Source organism: Pseudophryne corroboree, unplaced genomic scaffold, assembly GCF_028390025.1.
Source record: "Pseudophryne corroboree isolate aPseCor3 unplaced genomic scaffold, aPseCor3.hap2 scaffold_662, whole genome shotgun sequence".
In the NCBI taxonomy this organism is placed as follows: Eukaryota; Metazoa; Chordata; class Amphibia; order Anura; family Myobatrachidae; genus Pseudophryne; species Pseudophryne corroboree.
The window spans coordinates 244,490-268,521 of NW_026970249.1; the positions used below are offsets into that span (position 1 = coordinate 244,490).

General features: G+C 48.3%; 1 protein-coding gene across 1 annotated transcript in view; it reads left to right on the forward strand.

Annotated features, from left to right (window-relative positions):
• LOC135036846 (monocarboxylate transporter 13-like) overlaps window positions 1-24,032 on the forward strand; it is a 249,947-nt gene that overhangs the window by 221,866 nt on the left and 4,049 nt on the right. The window contains 3 exon segments of the mRNA XM_063954486.1: window positions 11,312-11,362; window positions 11,365-11,454; window positions 12,507-13,241. Of these exon segments, the coding sequence (XP_063810556.1) occupies window positions 11,312-11,362; window positions 11,365-11,454; window positions 12,507-13,241 (876 nt within the window).

Below are 24,032 nucleotides of genomic sequence, written 5' to 3' on the forward strand. Positions count from 1 at the left end.
CTGGGTCCTGGTGACCACGGATGCAAGCCTCCGAGGATGGGGGGCAGTCACTCAGGGAAGAAACTTCCAAGGGCTGTGGTCAAGTCTGGAGACTTCTCTACACATAAATATACTGGAACTAAGGGCCATTTACAATGCCCTGAGTCAAGCAGAGCCCCTGCTTCGAAACCGGCCAGTGCTGATTCAGTCAGACAACATCACGGCGGTCGCCCATGTAAACCGCCAGGGCGGCACAAGAAGCAGGATGGCAATGGCGGAAGCCACAAAGATTCTTCGGTGGGCGGAGAATCACGTGCAAGCACTGTCACCAGTGTTCATTCCGGGAGTGGACAACTGGGAAGCAGACTTCCTCAGCAGACACGACCTCCACCCGGGAGAGTGGGGACTTCTTCAAGAAGTCTTCACACAGATTGCAAAGCGATGGGAACTGCCACAGGTAGACATGATGGCGTCCCGCCTCAACAAAAAGCTAAAAAGATATTGCGCCAGGTCAAGGGACCCTCAGGCGATAGCTGTGGACGCCCTAGTGACACCGTGGGTGTACCAGTCGGTATATGTGTTTTTTCCTCTTCCTCTCATACCCAAGGTACTGAGAATCGTAAGGAAAAGAAGAGTGAAAACAATACTCATTGTTCCGGACTGGCCAAGAAGGACTTGGTACCCGGAACTGCAAGAAATGATCACAGAGGACCCATGGCCTCTGCCTCTCAGACAGGACTTGTTGCAACAAGGGCCCTGTCTGTTCCAAGACTTACCGCGGCTGCGTTTGACGGCATGGCGGTTGAACGCCGGATCCTAGCGGAAAAAGGCATTCCGGATGAAGTTATTCCTACGCTGATAAAGGCTAGGAAGGACGTGACAGCAAAGCATTATCACCGTATATGGCGAAAATATGTTTCTTGGTGTGAGGCCAGGAAGGCCCCTACAGAGGAATTCCAGCTGGGTCGATTCCTGCACTTCCTACAGTCAGGAGTGACTATGGGCCTAAAATTAGGATCCATAAAGGTCCAGATTTCGCCCTATCCATTTTCTTTCAAAAAGAACTGGCTTCACTGCCTGAAGTTCAGACGTTTGTTAAGGGATTGCTGCATATTCAGCCCCCTTTTGTGCCACCAGTGGCACCCTGGGATCTTAACGTTGTGTTAGGATTTCCTGAAATCCCACTGGTTCGAGCCACATAAGACCGTGGAACTAAAGTATCTCACGTGGAAAGTGGTCATGCTGTTGGCCTTAGCATCGGCTAGGCGTGTGTCGGAATTGGCGGCTTTGTCATGTAAAAGCCCTTATCTGATCTTCCATATGGACAGGGCAGAATTGAGGGCTCGTCCCCAATTTCTCCCAAAGGTGGTATCATCGTTTCATGTGAACCAACCTATTGTGGTGCCTGCGGCTACTCGGGACTTGGAGGATTCCAAGTTACTGGATGTAGTCCGGGCCCTGAAAATCTCTGTTTCCAGGACGGCTAGAGTCAGAAAAACTGACTCGCTATTTATCCTGTATGCACCCAACAAGCTGGGTGCTCCTGCTTCAAAGCAGACTATTGCTCGCTGGATCTGTAGCACGATTCAGCCGGCTCATTCTGCGGCTGGATTGCCGCATCCAAAATCAGTAAAAGCCCATTCCACAAGGAAGGGGGGCTCTTCTTGGGCGGCTGCCCGAGGGGTCTCGGCTTTACAGCTTTGCCGAGTGGCTACTTGGTCGGGTTCAAACACCTTTGCAAAGTTCTACAAGTTTGATACCCTGGCTGAGGAGGACCTTGCCTTTGCTCATTCGGTGCTGCAGAGTCATCCGCACTCTCCCGCCCGTTTGGGAGCTTTGGTATAATCCCCATGGTCCTTACGGAGTCCCCAGCATCCACTAGGACGTCAGAGAAAATAAGAATTTACTCACCGGTAATTCTATTTCTCGTAGTCCGTAGTGGATGCTGGGCGCCCGTCCCAAGTGCGGACTTTCTGCAATACATGTATATAGTTATTGCTTAAATAAGGGTTATTGTTATGAGCCATCTGTTACTGAGGCTCAGTTGTTGTTCATACTGTTAACTGGGTAAGGTTATCACAAGTTGTACGGTGTGATTGGTGTGGCTGGTATGAGTCTTACCCTGGATTCCAAATCCTTCCCTAGTAATGTCAGCTCTTCCGGGCACAGTATCCTAACTGAGGTCTGGAGGAGGGGCATAGAGGGAGGAGCCAGTGCACACCAGATAGTACCTAATCTTTTCTTTAGAGTGCCCAGTCTCCTGCGGAGCCCGTCTATTCCCCATGGTCCTTACTGAGTTCCCAGCATCCACTACGGACTACGAGAAATAGAATTACCGGTGAGTAAATTCTTATTTTTAATATTCCGAATATGTTTGTTTATCCTTATTTTCAAGGGGCGTGTGGTTCGTCCTACATATTACTTGGTGCACCCACACACTCCAACAAGTAGATGACACCTTTACTGTTACATGTTAATCTCTCTGTGATGGTATAGATTTTATTTGTTGTGGTGGAGCTGAAATGGGTTACTGGTTTTGTGCTGTGTGATCCCCTATTTTTGCATCCTACACATGTCCCACAATAATAAAATCCTGGTTTGGGTTTGGATTGATTAATGTATGATTGTGTCAATTTTTGTGTTGATTTTATGTGATTATCAGTGCCGTTTCTAGTGGCGGGCGAGCCGTGCAACCGCACGGGGCGCCCGCCGCGGCACTTTGTTACTCCTATCGCCTCTGCCCGAGCGCTCCTGCTCGGGGGGCGGAGTTTCGCGGAATGACGCGTTTGCTTCGTGACGTCACGACGCAAACGCGTCATTCCGCGAAGCCCCGCCCCCCGAGCAGGAGCGCTCGGGCAGAGGCGATAAGGAGATAAGCATGGAAGGAGGAGGCAGCCGGCGCGAGTGACGTGAGTCGGCGGGACCGAAGAGCGGGAAGACGTAAGTATTCTCTCTCTCTCCCCCCCTCTCCCCCTCCCCACTTGAAACCTGCCTGCCTGCCGCACTGTGTAAAATGGGGACACCTGCCTATGGGGATACCTGCCTGCCGCACTGTGTAAAATGGGGACACCTGCCTATGGGGATACCTGCCTTCCGCACTGTGTAAAATGGGGGCACCTGCCTGCGTACTGTGTAAAATGGGGATACCTGCCTTCCGCACTGTGTAAAATGGGGGCACCTGCCTGCGTACTGTGTAAAATGAGGATACCTGCCTGCCGCACTGTGTAAAATGGGGATACCTGCCTGCCGCACTGTGTAAAATGGGGACACCTGCCTATGGGGATACCTGCCTTCCGCACTGTGTAAAATGGGGGCACCTGCCTGCGTACTGTGTAAAATGGGGATATCTGCCTGCCGTGCTGTGTAAAATGGGGATACCTGCCTGCCGCACTGTGTAAAATGGGGACACCTGCCTATGGGGATACCTGCCTGCCGCACTGTGTAAAATGGAGACACCTGCCTATGGGGATACCTACCTGCCGCACTGTGTAAAATGGGGACACCTGCCTATGGGGATACCTGCCTGCCGCACTGTGTAAAATGGGGGCACCTGCCTGCGTAGTGTATAAAATGGGGATACCTGCCTGCCGCACTGTGTAAAATGGGGGCACCTGCCTGCGTAGTGTATAAAATGGGGATACCTGCCTGCCGCACTGTGTAAAATGGGGGCACCTGCCTGCGTAGTGTATAAAATGGGGGCACCTGCCTACGTAGTGTATAAAATGGGGATACCTGCCTGCCGCACTGTGTAAAATGGGGGCACCTGCCTGCGTACTGTGTAAAATGGGGGCACCTGACTGCGTACTGTGTAAAATGGGGATACCTGCCTGCCGCACTGTGTAAAATGGGGGCGCCTGCGTACTGTGTAAAATGGGGATATCTGCCTGCCGCACTTTGTAAAATGGGGATACCTGTCTGCCGCACTGTGTAAAATGGGGGCGCCTGCGTACTGTGTAAAATGGGGATATCTGCCTGCCGCACTTTGTAAAATGGGGACACCTGCCTGCCGCGCTGTGTAATATGGGGACACTTGCCTGCTGTAATGTGTAAAAAGGGGACTTTTTTATTTTAATTTTTTCCCCCCTGTGGTGGGTGTGATGATATCAGACGAGGCCACGCCCACTTTAATGAGACCACGCCCACACACCCTTGTCGGAAGCGCGCGCATGCTTTTTCTTTTTCTGGCTATATGGGGGGGGGGGGGGGGCACGCATTTTTTTTTTTGAGCAATTGGGGGGGGGGGCGCATTTTGAAATCTCGCACTGGGAGCCAAATTGTCTAGAAACGGCCCTGGTGATTATGCACTAATTTCTGTTTCAAGTTGGGTGCTTTTCTGAATACCACTTTGGGTTCTGTATCTAGTACATCATTCAGGACTTCATCTTCCATAAGAAGTGGCCCCAATGCTTTCTGAGAATATGATAGAGGCAAGATTGGTGATTAGATCTGCGCTTATAAGTATAGAGGCAGCCTGTGTGGTACAAAAGAGCCTTCACCAAGACCCCAATATAGGACAATAAAAAGAGAAAGTGACCACACCTGGTGCCACCATACACCAATTATAAATGAAACGGCTTACTTTAATAACAACCAATTAGAGTAGGTAACCTCTTTTTCAGAGGATGTTGACAGAGAGATGTAATAGTCCACTCTTTTCAGAGAGGTAACATATCTGTCAAATTAAAATAAACAGACATAGTGCAACCAATTTTTTAGGTTAAAATGAAAGAGAGGTTTTATTGATTCAACTCGCATAAATATGAGTCAATCATGCATAACATCCACCACATGGCGTGAATCCTCAATTCCCACAGATATCCTGATATGCTGAAAACTCAGAAGGATAAAAATATAGTGCAATACTGCTTCACCATACAAACGGTTTATTCTGACAAAAACACACTTACATCAAACATATCATTTAAAAGCATATCACCCATATGGGATACTGGAACACCACTTCACTACAGAGCCAGCTGCGTTCGGTCACCTGTGCGGGATCCAGTTGGTTAGAGCCTTGTGCTTAAGCGCGCTTTCGGTCCTCAGACCTTCCTCAGAAGCATAAGGCTACTAATCAAAGGGGGCCACTTTTATATCCATTCTATCCCCCTCCTGTAATCAATTACTGCGCTGATCGGCGCCCGGAGCGGAAGTGCGTCACCGGAAGTGACGTTTGCGTTCCACCGGCGGCATCTTTCTTCCTGTTTGCGTTCCAAATGGTGATGGCACTTCCTGATTCCAGCGCAGATCATTGGAGTGATAGTTAAAAGTCACTTGTAGAGTAACAATCCATATATCATCCATAGGGGATACAGGGTGGACGTGGATCCCATATAAAACATAAAAAAACATAGCAAAATTGTATAAATAAAACGTTTAAAAGACAACTGAAAAGATAAGGAAAACAGATATCAGGACTCGAGGAACCACGTTAATTCGAAATCGCTATTGAGACCATTAGGAATCAAGGAACCTAACTTATAGATCCAGCGCATCTCTGCCTTAGCTAAGGGGATTTCAATGTCTTTATTGCGCCAAGTGGGGTTAATTTGTTGGACACCCTAAAACGATTTTATTCCACTTACTTTTCCCCCATGTGCATGTTTAAAATGTGCAGACAACGAATGTGTCTCTAGACCTTTCCTAATATTATAAAGATGTTCAGCAAGTCTAGTTTTAAGACATCTTGTGGTTTTACCTATATATAGCAAAGAGCAGTGACATTCAATGGCGTATATAACATTTTTGGAATTACAAGTTATGAACTCCTTAATATTATAGTTGGTCCCTTTTATAGTGAATTCCTTCACCTTGCTGGGACCCTTAGTTGCCCTACACATATTGCACATGGCGCAGGCTGCCTCTATACTTATAAGCGCAGTGTCACAACTGAGGGCCTGAGCTGACGGGAGGCAGCCTCAGTTGTAGGGGCTGAGATGTACCGGAACCTGGGAGGTTGTATCAGACCCCTGGACATGTAAGTAACATGAATAATAACTGCCCGAAGGCGTGACCACGACAACTTGGATAAAAGTCAATGATGTTTATTATGACAACTCCGCAACACAGCAGCAGTAAAAGAAAACATAAAAGTCAGCAAAGAATAAATACAGTTCCTGGGTACTACAGGGTGGCAGGAGCCACAGGGCACTGGTAGTGTGAGATAGTTCTTATGATCTTCTAGATGGAAAGTCCTTACCAGGCCCGACTGTAGCAATGGAGATAACCCAGGATTGTGCCAGCTGGTGTTCCAGGAAAAGCTGGGTTGCTGAAGATAAAACAGCTGCTGTGGATACTGGCTGGAACCAGACTGTTGTTAGCACGGAGTGGATACTGGCTGGAACCAGTTAAATAATAAATGAACTTGGGAGCGATGAAATATGAACTGAAATGTAGAACTTGAGAGCGGAGAAATAATAATACCGGTGGAGAGTGGTAAAGTGTAGAAAGGACACCGGCCCTTTAAGGGAAGCTGTACTCTGCTGGAAGCTGAGCTGGAAGCAGGTAATGTTGTAGCTGGAAACAGATGAATCCACAATGGATTGGAGAGTCAGGCTACACCGCAGGTGGAATGCTGGTGCGGGTCTCTATGGTGGAAGTCTTGATACAGGAGCTGGAACCTGGAAGACAATCACAGGAGAGAGACAAACAGGAACTAGGTTTGACAACCAAAGCACTGACGCCTTCCTTGCTCAGGCACAGTGTATTTATACCTGCAGCAAGGAAGGGATTGGCTAGGCAATTATGCAGATTAACAATACTGACAACAGATTGGAGGAAATGATCAGCTGACCGAATCCAAGATGGCTGCGCCCATGCAGACACTTGGAGGGAAGTTTGGTTTGTAATCCATGTGGTAATGAAAACAGTAATGGCGGCGCCGGCCACCGGAGACAGGAGGCGCCAAGCTGACAGGTGCACATCCAACCACGCGGACACAGCGGAGGCCGCGGCTGACGTAATCGCCACTCAGACACTCTGCATGCAGAAGCTCAGGGACGGCGGCGGAGGCCGCGGGAGACGCCATGCCAGGTGTAATATGGCGTTTACTGTGACAGCGTCCCAGAGTGACAGGAGAGGATACAGGAATGTAAACATCAGGATAACAGATGGGATCCGGTCCTGGAGCGCTGAGCCAGCCTTAGGAGGCATCTGATGGGTAAGAAATGGCGTCCAGATACCCGGATCGTGACACAATGATATATCCAGTGTGTCCTTCTTCTTCTTTGGGATCCCTGCTTCAAGATATCCGTGCACCATTCCAGCCAGTCTATCACACAGACCTTTCTGCATGTTCATCTACATTCAGTACCTGCAATTCTGTATCCAGACTCCAAACAAACTCCTGTGAATCCTGCCAAATTCCAGCTCTGCTATACAGAACTTACAGCCTGCAAGTTTAAGTTTCCCTCTGTGTCCCAGCTCAGCTCTCATCAAACCTCTCCAATTAACCCCTGCCTTACCAGCTGCATTTCTCCAGGTAAATGATTCTGTTTATACCTTGTGGACTCCTGTGCAGATACCAGGTGACCCAGGCAGGGGTCGCGACCTGCACATCAGGGGCAGCAAAGCCCAAATCCCCTTGTGGGGTTCCCCGGTGAACCCCCCCGGTGTGTTAGACTCCGCGCCTCTGCTCTGGGTCGCGCCAACTACCTGGTATCTGCTTCCAGAATACAGGCGCTTCCTAACACCATAACAGACATATTACTTTGTAATTTTCTCACCCACTCTGGCTCCTTCTATGAGGGAAGGGCCACCACATTACACTCCCATACCTCCCAACATGACCCCCTCCAGGAGGGACAGAATGCTCTGCTCCTGGACTTCCCTCTTAATCTATGATTGCCATCACCTGTGGTTAAACACCTTTCTTATCCATAAACCTGTTCAACACAGGTGCCGGCAATCACAAATTAAGAGAAAAGTCCAGAAGCAGAGCATTGTGTCCCTCCTGGAGAGGGTCATGTTGGGAGGTATGCACTCCTGCATATCTAAAATGGCTTCCTCAGGGGAAGAGCTCTCTCCATTGTCGGACATGACACAAACGTGCACTTTCACACCACAATCACACCAGGGAGCTATCGGTGACAGACCCACACTAAAATCTGTCAGAGAAATGCAGAGAGATTTACCAGCTCACACACCGCCTTATATGAAGAGAATTGTATATATATATCAGACTCTCCAACATGACCCGCCCCACTAGGTACAAAATGCTCTGTTCCTGGACTTCCCTCTTAATTTATGATTTCCATCACCTGTGTTGAACTAGTTACATGATAAGAAAGCTGTTTCCTCACAGGTGATGGCAATCATAAATTAAGAGGGAAGTCCAGAAACAGAGCATTTTGTACCTAGTGGGGCGGGTCATGTTGGAGGGTATGTATATATATATTTATTATACAAGACCTTCAGCGCTTTATTTCAATATTAGGCGCGCTCACCTAATGTAATCAGCACTGCCCCCCTCTCTATAACACTCAGGTACTTGTTTCAGCGTTGTTATGAGGAGGAAACCGTGTCTGTCGGCTTCTCTCTGTGATCTGCAGGAGAAAATGGCGCCGAGTGAGTGTCTGGCAAGTCTGTGGAGAAGCCCCAGAAGCCCCGCCCTTCTGCCACAGCAACAATGATTTTTATACTGGCGGGGATTTGTAAATCAGAGGTTATACATGTATTTACCATTTTGCCAATGAGCGCAAGGATTTTCCATGCAGCTCAGAGCGCCCGCACCCCCCCCCCCCCCCGCGCGCCCTGCACCCTGTGTTGTGAAGAGCTGTGTGTTTTGAGATGGATGCTCACGCAGCATCCTGCCGCTGCGCTGTACCTTTTTGCTGCCAATGATGACCGGATGGCCCCACTCTGTAAGTCTCCGGTGATATACTCACCACTCAGGAGCTAATGGTGTCCTGTCAGTGGAAGCAGAGCCATGAAACTTAATGAGAAGTTGGTTCCTACTCCCCCCCCCCCCCCCCAAGTCCCACGAAGCAGGGGAGCTTTTGCCAGCAGCTTCCCTGTAAAATAAAAAAACCTAATGAAGTCTTTTTCCAGTAGAACTCTGTAGAGCTCCACTAGCGTGTGTCCAGTCTTACCGGGCACATTTTCTACACTGAGGTCTGGAGGAGGGGCATAGAGGGAGGAGCCAGTTCACACTGTAAAAAAGTCTTAAAGTGCCGAAGGCTCCTGCGGACCCGTCTATACCCCATGGTACTAAATGGACCCCAGCATCCTCTAGGACGTTAGAGAAAGAGAGCCAAGCGGTGAGTTCAAACATCTGACTGAGGAAGCCGCTGAACACGAATGTACAGGCAGGGAAACGCGTCTTTTAAACACTGAAAGCTGATCCTCAATACCTCTTGCTGGTATACTACTACCACAATTAACTACCTCTAGACGGGAGAACCTCCATCTGATCTCCGGATAAGGCTTTCTGAAAAGGTTATAGCACCAGAGCCGGGAGTGGAAAAGGAATTTAATCCAGGAGGAGACTGTGGTAAAATGCATTAACATGGCCATGTTTAAGTAACCGCTGTATGCACGAGATAACCTGCTCTCTAATAATTGCTTTGAGATCTTGCAAATTAACCAACTAACAAATATTGCGGCAGAAACATTACACCTAAAGGTCTATGAAAGTCATATAGACTTTATGCTGAATATCTTTGGACAAAGAGACCCTGTCGCTATAGTTTGCTAATGTCTTTGATAAAACAACATAAATAAAATCTTTTAAAAGTTTGTCTGATAGCGCAGTCTGTGTTCCATGTTGTTTTGAAAGGGTAGAGGGGTCCCTTTTTTTGCAGTGAGCTGCATTCAGACAGAACACATTTAGAATACTTAAAAAACTGAGCTTTTTTTAATTAGCGCCAGGGGGTACTTTGTAGTACATTGTCTTGTTCCAGTTGTTGATAGGGTTGGATTAGAGTGTTGGGCCATTGGGGCAGTTGTAGATAAGGTTGGATTAGAGTGTTGGGCCATTGGGGCAGTTGTAGAAAAGGTTGGATTAGAGTGTTGGGCCATTGGGGCAGTTGTAGATAATGTTGGGTTAGAGTGCATGGCCATTGGGACAGTTGTAGATAAGGTTGGGTTAGAGTGTTGGGCCATTGGGACAGTTGTAGATAAGGTTGGGTTAGAGTGTTGGGCCATTCTGACAGTTGTAGATAAGGTTGGGTTAGAGTGTTGGGCCATTGGGACAGTTGTAGATAAGGTTGGATTAGAGTGCATGGCCATTGGGACAGTTGTAGATAAGGTTGGGTTAGTGTTGGGCAATTGTGGCAGTTGTAGATATGGTTGGATTAGAGTGTTGGGCCATCGGGCAGTTGTAGATAAGGTTGGGTTAGAGTGTTGGGCCATCGGGCAGTTGTAGATAAGGTTGGGTTAGAGTGTTGGGCCATTGTGGCAGTTGTAGATATGGTTGGATTAGAGTGTTGGGCCATCGGGCAGTTGTAGATTGGGCCATTGGGGCAGTTGTAGATAATGTTGGATTAGAGTGTTGGGCCATCGGGCAGTTGTAGATAAGGTTGGGTTAGAGTGTTGGGCCATTGGGGCAGTTGTAGATAAGGTTGGATTAGAGTGTTGGGCCATTGGGGCAGTTGTAGATAAGGTTGGATTAGAGTGTTGGGCCATTGGGGCAGTTGTAGAAAAGGTTGGATTAGAGTGTTGGGCCATTGGGGCAGTTGTAGATAATGTTGGGTTAGAGTGCATGGCCATTGGGACAGTTGTAGATAAGGTTGGATTAGAGTGTTGGGCCATTGGGACAGTTGTAGATAAGGTTGGGTTAGAGTGTTGGGCCATTGGGACAGTTGTAGATAAGGTTGGGTTAGAGTGTTGGGCCTTTGGGACAGTTGTAGATAAGGTTGGGTTAGTGTTGGGCAATTGTGGCAGTTGTAGATATGGTTGGATTAGAGTGTTGGACCATCGGGCAGTTGTAGATAATGTTGGGTTAGAGTGTTGGGCCATTGTGGCAGTTGTAGATATGGTTGGATTAGAGTGTTGGGCCATCGGGCAGTTGTAGATTGGGCCATTGGGGCAGTTGTAGATAATGTTGGATTAGAGTGTTGGGCCATCGGGCAGTTGTAGATAAGGTTGGGTTAGAGTGTTGGGCCATTGGGGCAGTTGTAGATAAGGTAGGGTTAGAGTGTTGGGCCATTGGGGCAGTTGTAGATAATGTTGCATTAGAGTGTTGGGGCAGTTGTAGGTAAGGTTGGGGTAGGGTGCATGGCTGTTGGGGCAGTTGTAGCATTTGTAAGATAAGACTGATACATGCAGACAGTGCAGTCTCCCTTCCCTACCACCCGCTATATTGGGGTAACAATTCTATTATCTCTCTATACAGGTCCCCTGGGCTGTGCACTTACACTGCGGTTTGGCTCTCGTCCTGTCGTCATCCTGGGGGGATTCTCTCATCTCTTGGGATGTTTTTTGCTTCTTTCTCCACTGACCTCTACCAGCTGTACCTGAGCATAGGAGGACTTTCAGGTAACTATGGCTTCACGTCCTCCGCAGGCTCATAGCTCCCTCCTGTCTGTCACCCTGCAGGGGGAGGGACAGGCTCATAGCTCCCTCCTGTCTGTCACCCTGCAGGGGGAGGGGCAGGCTCATAGCTCCCTCCTGTCTGTCACCCTGCAGGGGGAGGGACAGGCTCATAGCTCCCTCCTGTCTGTCACCCTGCAGGGGGAGGGGCAGGCTCATAGCTCCCTCCTGTCTGTGTCACCCTGCAGGGGGAGGGGCAGGCTCATAGCTCCCTTCTGTCTGTGTCACCCTGCAGGGGGAGGGGCAGGCTCATAGCTCCTTTCTGTCTGTGTCACCCTGCAGGGGGAGGGACAGGCTCATAGCTCCCTCCTGTCTGTCACCCTGCAAGGGGAGGGACAGTGGCATAGCTCCCTCCTGTCTGTGTCACCCTGCAGGGGGAGGGACAGGCTCATAGCTCCCTCCTGTCTGTGTCACCCTGCAGGGGGAGGGACAGGCTCATAGCTCCCTTCTGTCTGTGTCACCCTGCAAGGGGAGTGACAGGCTCATAGCTCTCTTCTGTCTGTGTCACCCTGCAGGGGGAGGGACAGGCTCATAGCTCTCTCCTGTCTGTCACCCTGCAGGGGGAGGGACAGGCTCATAGCTCCATCCTGTCTGTGTCACCCTGCAGGGGGAGGGGCAGGCTCATAGCTCCCTTCTGTCTGTCACCCTGCAGGGGGAGGGACAGGCTCATAGCTCCCTCCTGTCTGTCACCATGCAGGGGGAGGGACAGGCTCATAGCTCCCTCCTGTCTGTGTCACCCTGCAGGGGGAGTGACAGGCTCATAGCTCTCTTCTGTCTGTGTCACCCTGCAGGGGGAGGGACAGGCTCATAGCTCTCTCCTGTCTGTCACCCTGCAGGGGGAGGGACAGGCTCATAGCTCCCTCCTGTCTGTGTCACCCTGCAGGGGGAGGGGCAGGCTCATAGCTCCCTCCTTTCTGCGTCACCCGGCACGTCTGACATGTTATAGCCCAGTAGGGTGTAGGAATGTTACAGATAACCTCGCTTCTCTCTCTCTGCAGGGTTCGGCTGGGCTCTGATATTCTCCCCATCGATGGCCGCGGTGACCAGTTACTTCTCACACAGGCGGTCATTAGCTACAGGATTTGTCCTGACCGGAGCCGGTGTCTTCTCATTCGCCCTCACCCCCCTCCTGCAGTACCTGGTGGAGGTGTACTCTTGGCGCGGTGCCATGCTGCTGCTGTCTGGGGTGGCGCTGCACTCAATACCTTGTGGAGCTCTGCTCCGTCCAGCCAGCAAGGATCCGTCTCATAGTCCCCATTCATTTCTATGGGGCTGGGAACTGCTGTGTAATTGGGGATTCCTGCGCTACTGTCTGGCCATAGCATTGATCAACGCCGGATACTTTGTGCCATTTACACATCTGGTGGCGCACATGCAGGTGAAGGGCACGGGGGAGCGCCAGGCTGCCATGTTAATGTCTCTGGTTGGCATTGCAGATGTTGGTGGGCGTCTGTTTGCCGGTTGGTTGTCTGATCTCGACCCAAAGCGCACTCTGCTTCTCCTCAGCTTTTGGACAGGACTGACTGGTGTGGTCCTAGGACTCCTGCCTTTGGCAGATAAAGCGGTAGAGATAGGGATGGCTGCAGTTGCATTTGGATTTTGTGCTGGGGCACTTACCCCAGGGGTATTCTCTGCCCTCCCATGGGTGGTTGGTGCTGAAAGAGTTCTGCCTGCCCTTGGACTCCTGCAAATGCTGGAGAGTGTGGGAGGCCTGCTCGGAGCTCCTACATCAGGTGAGACCCCTATAAAATGTGACAGCAAAGCCAGCATCATTATGGGAAGACAACACAGACACTGCCGGCAATAGACAGACACTGCCAGCACTGCACAGACACTGCCGGCACTAGACAGACACTGCCGGCACTGCACAGACACTATCGGCACTACACCGACACTGCCGGCACTAGACAGACACTGCCGGCACTAGACAGACACTGCCGGCACTAGACAGACACTGCCGGCACTAGACAGACACTGCCGGCACTGCACAGACACTGCCAGCACTGCACAGACACTATCGGCACTACACAGACACTGCCGGCACTGCACAGACACTGCCGGCACTACACAAAAACTGCCGGCACTAGACAGACACTGCCAGCACTGCACAGACACTGCCGGCACTAGACAGACACTGCCGGCACTAGACAGACACTATCGGCACTAGACAGACACTGCCGGCACTAGACAGACACTGCCGGCACTAGACAGACACTGCCGGCACTAGACAGACACTGCCGGCACTAGACAGACACTGCCGGCACTAGACAGACACTGCCGGCACTAGACAGACACTGCCGGCACTAGACAGACACTGCCGGCAATAGACAGACACTGCCGGCAATAGACAGACACTGCCAGCACTGCACAGACACTGCCGGCACTACACAAACACTGCCGGCACTAGACAGACACTGCCGGCACTACACAAAAACTGCCGGCACTAGACAGACACTGCCAGCACTGCACAGACACTGCCGGCACTAGACAGACACTATCGGCACTAGACAGACACTATCGGCACTAGACAGACACTATCGGCACTATACAGACACTGCCGGCACTAGACAGACACTGCCGGCACTGCACAGACACTATCGGCACTGCACAGACACTATCGGCACTACACAGACACTGCCGGCACTAGACAGACACTGCCGGCACTAGACAGACACTATCGGCACTACACAGACACTGCCGGCACTAGACAGACACTGCCGGCACTAGACAGACACTGCCAGCACTAGACAGACACTGCCAGCACTAGACAGACACTGCCAGCACTAGACAGACACTGCCAGCACTAGACAGACACTGCCAGCACTAGACAGACACTGCCAGCACTAGACAGACACTGCCAGCACTAGACAGACACTGCCAGCACAGCACAGACACTATCGGCACCGCACAGACACTGCCAGCACTGCACAGACAGTATCGGCACTACACAGACACTGCCAGCACTGCACAGACAGTATCGGCACTACACAGACACTGCCAGCACTGCACAGACACTACCAGCACTAGACAGACACTGCCAGCACTAGACAGACACTGCCAGCACTGCACAGACACTATCGGTGCTGCACAGACACTGCCAGCACTAGACAGACACTGCCAGCACTGCACAGACACGATAGGCACTACACAGACACTGCCAGCACTGCACAGACACTATCGGCACTACACAGACACTGCCGGCACTACACAGACACTGCCAGCACTGCACAGACACGATAGACACTACACAGACACTGCCAGCACTGCACAGACAGTATCGGGACCACACAGACACTGCCAGCACCGCACATACAGTATCGGCACTACACAGACACTGCCAGCACTGCACAGACAGTATCGGCACTACACAGACACTGCCAGCACTGCACAGACACTGCCGGCACTAGACAGACACTGCCGGCACTAGACAGACACTGCCGGCACTAAACAGACACTGCCGGCGCTAGACAGACACTGCCAGCGCTAGACAGACACTGCCAGCACTGCACAGACACTATCGGTGCTGCACAGACACTGCCAGCACTAGACAGACACTGCCAGCACTGCATAGACACTGCCAGCACTGCACAGACACGACAGGCACTGCACAGACACGACAGGCACTGCACAGACACTATCGGCACTACACAGACACTGCCAGCACTGCACAGACACGATAGGCACTACACAGACACTGCCAGCACTGCACAGACACGATAGGCACTACACAGACACGATAGGCACTACACAGACACTGCCAGCACTGCACAGACAGTATCGGGACCACACAGACACTGCCAGCACCGCACATACAGTATCGGCACTACACAGACAGTATCGGCACTACACAGACACTATCGGCACCGCACAGACACTGCCAGCACTGCACAGACAGTATCGGGACCACACAGACACTGCCAGCACCGCACATACAGTATCGGCACTACACAGACACTGCCAGCACTGCACAGACAGTATCGGCACTACACAGACACTGTCAGCACCGCACATACAGTATCGGCACTACACAGACACTGCCAGCACTGCACAGACAGTATCGGCACTACACAGACACTGCCAGCACCACACATACAGTATCGGCACTACACAGACACTGCCAGCACTGCACAGACAGTATCGGCACTACACAGACACTGTCGGCACCGCACAGACACTGCCAGCACTGCACATACAGTATCGGCACTACGCAGACACTGCCAGCACTGCACAGACAGTATCGGCACTACACAGACACTGCCAGCACTACACAGACCCTGCCAGCACTAGACACACTGCCAGCACTGCACAGACACTGCCAGCACTAGACAGACACTGCCAGCACTAGACAGACACTGCCAGCACTGCACAGACACTGCCAGCACTGCACAGACACTATCGGTGCTGCACAGACACTGCCAGCACTGCATAGACACTGCCAGCACTGCATAGACACTGCCAGCACTGCACAGACACGATAGGCACTACACAGACACTGCCAGCACTGCACAGACACGATAGGCACTACACAGACACTGCCAGCACTGCACAGACACTATCGGCACCGCACAGACACTGCCAGCACCGCACAGACAGTATCGGCACTACACAGACACTATCGGCACCGCACAGACACTGCCAGCACCGTACAGACAGTATCGGCACCGTACAGACAGTATCGGCACCGCACAGACAGTATCGGCACCGCACAGACAGTATCGGCACCGAACAGACAGTATCGGCACCGCACAGACAGTATCGGCACCGCACAGACAGTATCGGCACTACACAGACACTATCGGCACCGCACAGACACTGCCAGCACTGCACAGACAGTATCGGCACCGCACAGACCGTATCGGCAGTATCGGCACCGCACAGACAGTATCGGCACTACACAGACACTATCTGCACCGCACAGACACTGCCAGCACTGCACAGACAGTATCGGCACCGCACAGACCGTATCGGCAGTATCGGCACCGCACAGACAGTATCGGCACCGCACAGACAGTATCGGCACTACACAGACAGTATCGGCACTACACAGATACTATCGGCACCGCACAGACACTGCCAGCACTGCACAGACAGTATCGGCACTGCACAGACAGTATCGGCACTACACAGACAGTATCGGCACTACACAGACACTATCGGCACCGCACAGACACTATCGGCACCGCACAGACAGTATCGGCACTACACAGACAGTATCGGCACCGCACAGACACTGCCAGCACTGCACAGACAGTATCGGCACCGCACAGACAGTATCGGCACCGCACAGATAGTATCGGCACCGCACAGACACTGCCAGCACTGCACAGACAGTATCGGCACCGCACAGACAGTATCGGCACTACACAGACACTGCCAGCACTGCATAGACAGCAGGGAAGACAGAAGAGACTACAAGGAGCGGGGAGACGGCAGCGAGACGGTGCCGGGAGCGGGTAGACGACAACGAGACGTGCCGGGAGCGGGGAGATGGCAGCAAGGCGGTGCTGGGAGCGAAGAGACGGCAGCAAGGCGGTGCTGGGAGCGAAGAGACGGCAGTGAGGCGGTGCTGGGAGCGGGAAGATGGCAGAGATACTTGATCTTGCTACGTTATCACACTGCACATGCATTCTAGCCCAGTATACACCGCATGTTGGAGAGTGGGTGTTATGGCTGGCGACTGGACATTGTAACAAACAGGTTAAGTGTCCTGAGGGTTTTCATGGGCGTGTAAGTGGGGTGACGGGGTATTTAGAGTAGAGCGTACACATTTCTTTGCAGCACGTTTAGAGTTGGTGTAAATGCACTGCACTGCATTGATAGTGATTACAGCTACTTTCACAAGTGGATATAAGAGGACAGGGCAGTCACCTGTGAATATCTGAGCATGCCGTGCAGCCAGGTCACTGTATGACTTATTATTACCATTTATATAGCGCACACATATTCCACAGCACTGTACACAGAATATTTGGCAGTTTATAATCTATATTCTCTGCCACACGTATTATTATTACATTTTATTACACATACACGCACACACATTCACGCTAGGGTTAATTTTGTTGGGAGCCAATTAACATACCAGTATATTTTTGGGTGGTGGGAGGAACCCACGCAAGCACGGGGAGAATATACAAACTCCACACAGTTATGGGCATTGTGGGAATCAAATCCATGACCTCAGTGCTGTGAGGCAGAAATGCTAACCACTACACCATCCGTGCTGCCCCTGACTCCTTATAACTCAACATGCATCTAGTAAAAACCCTCACTCTCAGGACACGTGTAATACAGACAGTCCCAGTGTCCCCTCACTCTCAGGACATATGTAATACAGACTGTCCCGGTGTCTCCTCACTCTCAGGTCACATGTAATACAAACAGTCCCGGTGTCCCCTCACTCTCAGGTCACATGTAATACAGACAGTCCCGGTGTCCCCTCACTCTCAGGACACGTGCAATACAGACAGTCCCGGTGTCCCCTCACTCTCAGGACACATGTAATACAGACAGTCCCGGTGTCCCCTCACTCTCAGGACATATGTAATACAGACTGTCCCGGTGTCCCCTCACTCTCAGGTCACATGTAATACAAACAGTCCCGGTGTCCCCTCACTCTCAGGACACATGTAATACAGACAGTCCCGGTGTCCCCTCACTCTCAGGACACGTGTAATACAGACAGTCCCGGTGTCCCCTCACTCTCAGGACATATGTAATACAGACTGTCCCGGTGTCCCCTCACTCTCAGGTCTTATGTAATACAAACAGTCCCGGTGTCCCCTCACTCTCAGGACACGTGTAATACAGACAGTCCCGGTGTCCCCTCACTCTCAGGACACGTGTAATACAGACAGTCCCGGTGTCCCCTCACTCTCAGGACATATGTAATACAGACTGTCCCGGTGTCCCCTCACTCTTAGGTCACATGTAATACAAACAGTCCCAGTGTCCCCTCACTCTCAGGACACGTGTAATACAGACAGTCCCGGTGTCCCCTCACTCTCAGGACACGTGTAATGCAGACAGCCCCGGTGTCCCCTCACTCTCAGGACACATGTAATACAGACTGTCCCGGTGTCCCCTCACTCTCAGGTCACATGTAATACAAACAGTCCCGGTGTCCCCTCACTCTCAGGACACGTGTAATACAGACAGTCCCAATGTCCCCTCACTCTCAGGACACGTGTAATACAAACAGTCCCAGTGTCCCCTCACTCTCAGGACATATGTAATACAGACAGTCCCAGTGTCCCCTCACTCTCAGGACACGTGTAATACAGACAGTCCCGGTGTCCCCTCACTCTCAGGACACGTGTATTACAGACAGTCCCGGTGTCCCCTCACTCTCAGGACATGTGTAATACAGACAGTCCCGGTGTCCCCTCACTCTCAGGACACGTGTAATACAGACAGTCCCGGTGTCCCCTCACTCTCAGGTCACATGTAATACAAACAGTCCCGGTGTCCCCTCACTCTCAGGACACGTGTAATACAGACAGTCCCGGTGTCCCCTCACTCTCAGGACATGTGTAATGCAGACAGTCCCGGTGTCCCCTCACTCTCAGAACATATGTAATACAGACAGTTTTAGTGTCCCCTCACTCTCAGGACACGTGTAATACAGACAGTCCCGGTGTCCCCTCACTCTCAGGACACGTGTATTACAGACAGTCCCGGTGTCCCCTCACTCTCAGGACACGTGTAATACAGACAGTCCCGGTGTCCCCTCACTCTCAGGACACGTGTAATACAGACAGTCCCGGTCTCCCCTCACTCTCAGGACACGTGTAATACAGACAGTCCCGGTGTCCTCTCACTCTCAGAACACGTGTAATACAGACAGTCCCGGTGTCCTCTCACTCTCAGGACACGTGTAATATAGACAGTCCCGGTGTCCCCTCTCAGGACACGTGTAATACAGACAGACCCGGTGTCCCCTCACTCTCAGGACACGTGTAATACAGACAGTCCCGGTGTCCCCTCACTCTCAGGACACGTGTAATACAGACAGTCCCCGTGTCCCCTCACTCTCAGGACACATGTAATACAGACGGTCCCAGTGTCCCCTCACTCTCAGGACACATGTAATACAGACGGTCCCAGTGTCCCCTCACTCTCAGGACACGTGTAATACAGACAGTCCTGGTGTCCCCTCACTCTCAGCACACATGTGATACAGACAGTCCCGGTGTCCCCTCACTCACAGGACACGAGTAATACAGACAGTCCCGGTGTCCCCTCACTTTCAGGACACATGTAATACAGACAGTCCCGGTGTCCCCTCACTCTCAGGACACGTGTAATACAGACAGTCCCGGTGTCCCCTCACTCTTAGGATACATATAATACAGACAGTCCCGGAGTCCCCTCACTCTCAGGACACATATAATACAGACAGTCCCAAAGTCCCCTCACTCTCAGGACACGTGTAATACAGACAGTCCCGGTGTCCCCTCACTCTCAGGACACGTGTAATACAGACAGTCCCGGTGTCTTCTCACTCTCAGCACACGTGTAATACAGACAGTCCCGGTGTCCCCTCACTCTCAGGACACGTGTAATACAGACAGTCCCGGTGTCCCCTCACTCTCAGGACACGTGTAATACAGACAGTCCCGGTGTCCCCTCACTCTCAGGACACATGTAATACAGACAGTCCCGGTGTCCCCTCACTCTCAGGACACATGTAATACAGACAGTCCCGGTGTCTCCTCACTCTCAGGACACGTGTAATACAGACAGTCCCGGTGTCTCCTCACTCTCAGGACACGTGTAATACAGACAGTCCCGGTGTCCCCTCACTTTCAGGTCACGTCATATAGACAGACTATACCCAGCTGTAGTTTAGGATAATAATGAATACAATAATAGGTGTTAGTAAAGGATAATGAATACAGTAAGTGGTGTTAGTAAAGGATAATGAATACAGTAAGTAGTGTTAGTAAAGGATAATGAATACAGTAAGTGATGTTAGTAAAGGATAATGAATACAGTAAGTGGTGTTAGTAAAGGATAATGAATACAGTAAGTGGTGTTAGTAAAGGATAATGAATACAGTAAGTGGTGTTAGTAAAGGATAATGAATACAGTAAGTGGTGTTAGTAAAGGATAATGAACACAGTAAGAGGTGTTAGTAAAGGATAATGAATACAGTAAGTGGTGTTAGTAAAGGATAATGAATACAGTAAGAGGTGTTAGTAAAGGATAATGAATACAGTAAGTGGTGTTAGTAAAGGATAATGAATACAGTAAGTGGTGTTAGTAAAGGGTAATAATGAATACAGTAAGTGGTGTTAGTAAAGGATAATAATGAATACAGTAAGTGGTGTAAGTTTAGGATAATAATGAATACAATAATAGGTGTTAGTAAAGGATAATGAATACAGTAAGTGGTGTTAGTAAAGGATAATGAATACAGTAAGAGGTGTTAGTAAAGGATAATGAATACAGTAAAGGGAGTTAGTAAAGGATAATGAATACAGTAAGTGGTGTTAGTAAAGGATAATGAATACAGTAAGAGGTGTTAGTAAAGGATAATGAATACAGTAAGAGGTGTTAGTAAAGGATAATGAATACAGTAAGAGGTGTTAGTAAAGGATAATGCATACAGTAAGTGGTGTTAGTAAAGGATAATATATACAGTAAGTGGTGTTAGTAAAGGATAATATATACAGTAAGTGGTGTTAGTAAAGGATAATGAATACAGTAAGAGGTGTTAGTAAAGGATAATGAATACAGTAAGAGGTGTTAGTAAAGGATAATGAATACAGTAAGAGGTGTTAGTAAAGGATAATGAATACAGTAAGTGGTGTTAGTAAAGGATAATGAATACAGTAAGTGGTGTTAGTAAAGGATAATGAATACAGTAAGTGGTGTTAGTAAAGGATAATGAATACAGTAAGTGGTGTTAGTAAAGGATAATGAATACAGTAAGTGGTGTTAGTAAAGGATAATGAATACAGTAAGTGGTGTTAGTAAAGGATAATGAATACAGTAAGAGGTGTTAATAAAGGATAATGAATACAGTAAGTGGTGTTAGTAAAGGATAATGAATACAGTAAGAGGTGTTAGTAAAGGATAATGAATACAGTAAGAGGTGTTAGTAAAGGATAATGAATACAGTAAGTGGTGTTAGTAAAGGATAATGAACACAGTAAGTGGTGTTAGTAAAGGATAATGAATACAGTAAGAGGTGTTAGTAAAGGATAATGAATACAGTAAGAGGTGTTAGTAAAGGATAATGAATACAGTAAGAGGTGTTAGTAAAGGATAATGAATACAGTAAGTGGTGTTAGTAAAGGATAATGAATACAGTAAGAGGTTAGTAAAGGATAATAATGAATACAGTAAGTGGTGTTAGTAAAGGATAATGAATACAGTAAGAGGTGTTAGTAAAGGATAATGAATACAGTAAGTGGTGTTAGTAAAGGATAATATATACAGTAAGTGGTGTTAGTAAAGGATAATGAATACAGTAAGAGGTGTTAGTAAAGGATAATGAATACAGTAAGAGGTGTTAGTAAAGGATAATGAATACAGTAAGAGGTGTTAGTAAAGGATAATGAATACAGTAAGTGGTGTTAGTAAAGGATAATGAATACAGTAAGTGGTGTTAGTAAAGGATAATGAATACAGTAAGTGGTGTTAGTAAAGGATAATGAATACAGTAAGAGGTTAGTAAAGGATAATAATGAATACAGTAAGTGGTGTTAGTAAAGGATAATGAATACAGTAAGAGGTTAGTAAAGGATAATAATGAATACAGTAAGTGGTGTTAGTAAAGGATAATGAATACAGTAAGTGGTGTTAGTAAAGGATAATGAATACAGTAAGAGGTGTTAGTAAAGGATAATGAATACAGTAAGAGGTGTTAGTAAAGGATAATGAATACAGTAAGTGGTGTTAGTAAAGGATAATGAATACAGTAAGTGGTGTTAGTAAAGGATAATGAATACAGTAAGTGGTGTTAGTAAAGGATAATGAATACAGTAAGTGGTGTTAGTAAAGGATAATGAATACAGTAAGTGGTGTTAGTAAAGGATAATGAATACAGTAAGTGGTGTTAGTAAAGGATAATGAATACAGTAAGTGGTGTTAGTAAAGGATAATGAATACAGTAAGAGGTGTTAGTAAAGGGTAATAATGAATACAGTAAGAGGTGTTAGTAAAGGATAATGAATACAGTAAGTGGTGTTAGTAAAGGATAATGAATACAGTAAGTGGTGTTAGTAAAGGATAATGAATACAGTAAGTGGTGTTAGTAAAGGATAATGAATACAGTAAGAGGTGTTAGTAAAGGATAATGAATACAGTAAGTGGTGTTAGTAAAGGATAATATATACAGTAAGTGGTGTTAGTAAAGGATAATGAATACAGTAAGAGGTGTTAGTAAAGGATAATGAATACAGTAAGAGGTGTTAGTAAAGGATAATGAATACAGTAAGTGGTGTTAGTAAAGGATAATGAATACAGTAAGTGGTGTTAGTAAAGGATAATGAATACAGTAAGTGGTGTTAGTAAAGGATAATGAATACAGTAAGAGGTTAGTAAAGGATAATAATGAATACAGTAAGTGGTGTTAGTAAAGGATAATGAATACAGTAAGAGGTTAGTAAAGGATAATAATGAATACAGTAAGTGGTGTTAGTAAAGGATAATGAATACAGTAAGTGGTGTTAGTAAAGGATAATGAATACAGTAAGAGGTGTTAGTAAAGGATAATGAATACAGTAAGAGGTGTTAGTAAAGGATAATGAATACAGTAAGTGGTGTTAGTAAAGGATAATGAATACAGTAAGTGGTGTTAGTAAAGGATAATGAATACAGTAAGTGGTGTTAGTAAAGGATAATGAATACAGTAAGTGGTGTTAGTAAAGGATAATGAATACAGTAAGTGGTGTTAGTAAAGGATAATGAATACAGTAAGTGGTGTTAGTAAAGGATAATGAATACAGTAAGTGGTGTTAGTAAAGGATAATGAATACAGTAAGTGGTGTTAGTAAAGGATAATGAATACAGTAAGTGGTGTTAGTAAAGGATAATGAATACAGTTAGAGGTGTTAGTAAAGGATAATGAATACAGTAAGTGGTGTTAGTAAAGGATAATGAATACAGTAAGAGGTGTTAGTAAAGGGTAATAATGAATACAGTAAGAGGTGTTAGTAAAGGATAATGAATACAGTAAGTGGTGTTAGTAAAGGATAATGAATACAGTAAGTGGTGTTAGTAAAGGATAATGAATACAGTAAGTGGTGTTAGTAAAGGATAATGAATACAGTAAGTGGTGTTAGTAAAGGATAATGAATACAGTAAGAGGTTAGTAAAGGATAATAATGAATACAGTAAGTGGTGTTAGTAAAGGATAATGAATACAGTAAGAGGTGTTAGTAAAGGATAATGAATACAGTAAGTGGTGTTAGTAAAGGGTAATAATGAATACAGTAAGAGGTGTTAGTAAAGGATAATGAATACAGTAAGAGGTGTTAGTAAAGGATAATGAATACAGTAAGAGGTGTTAGTAA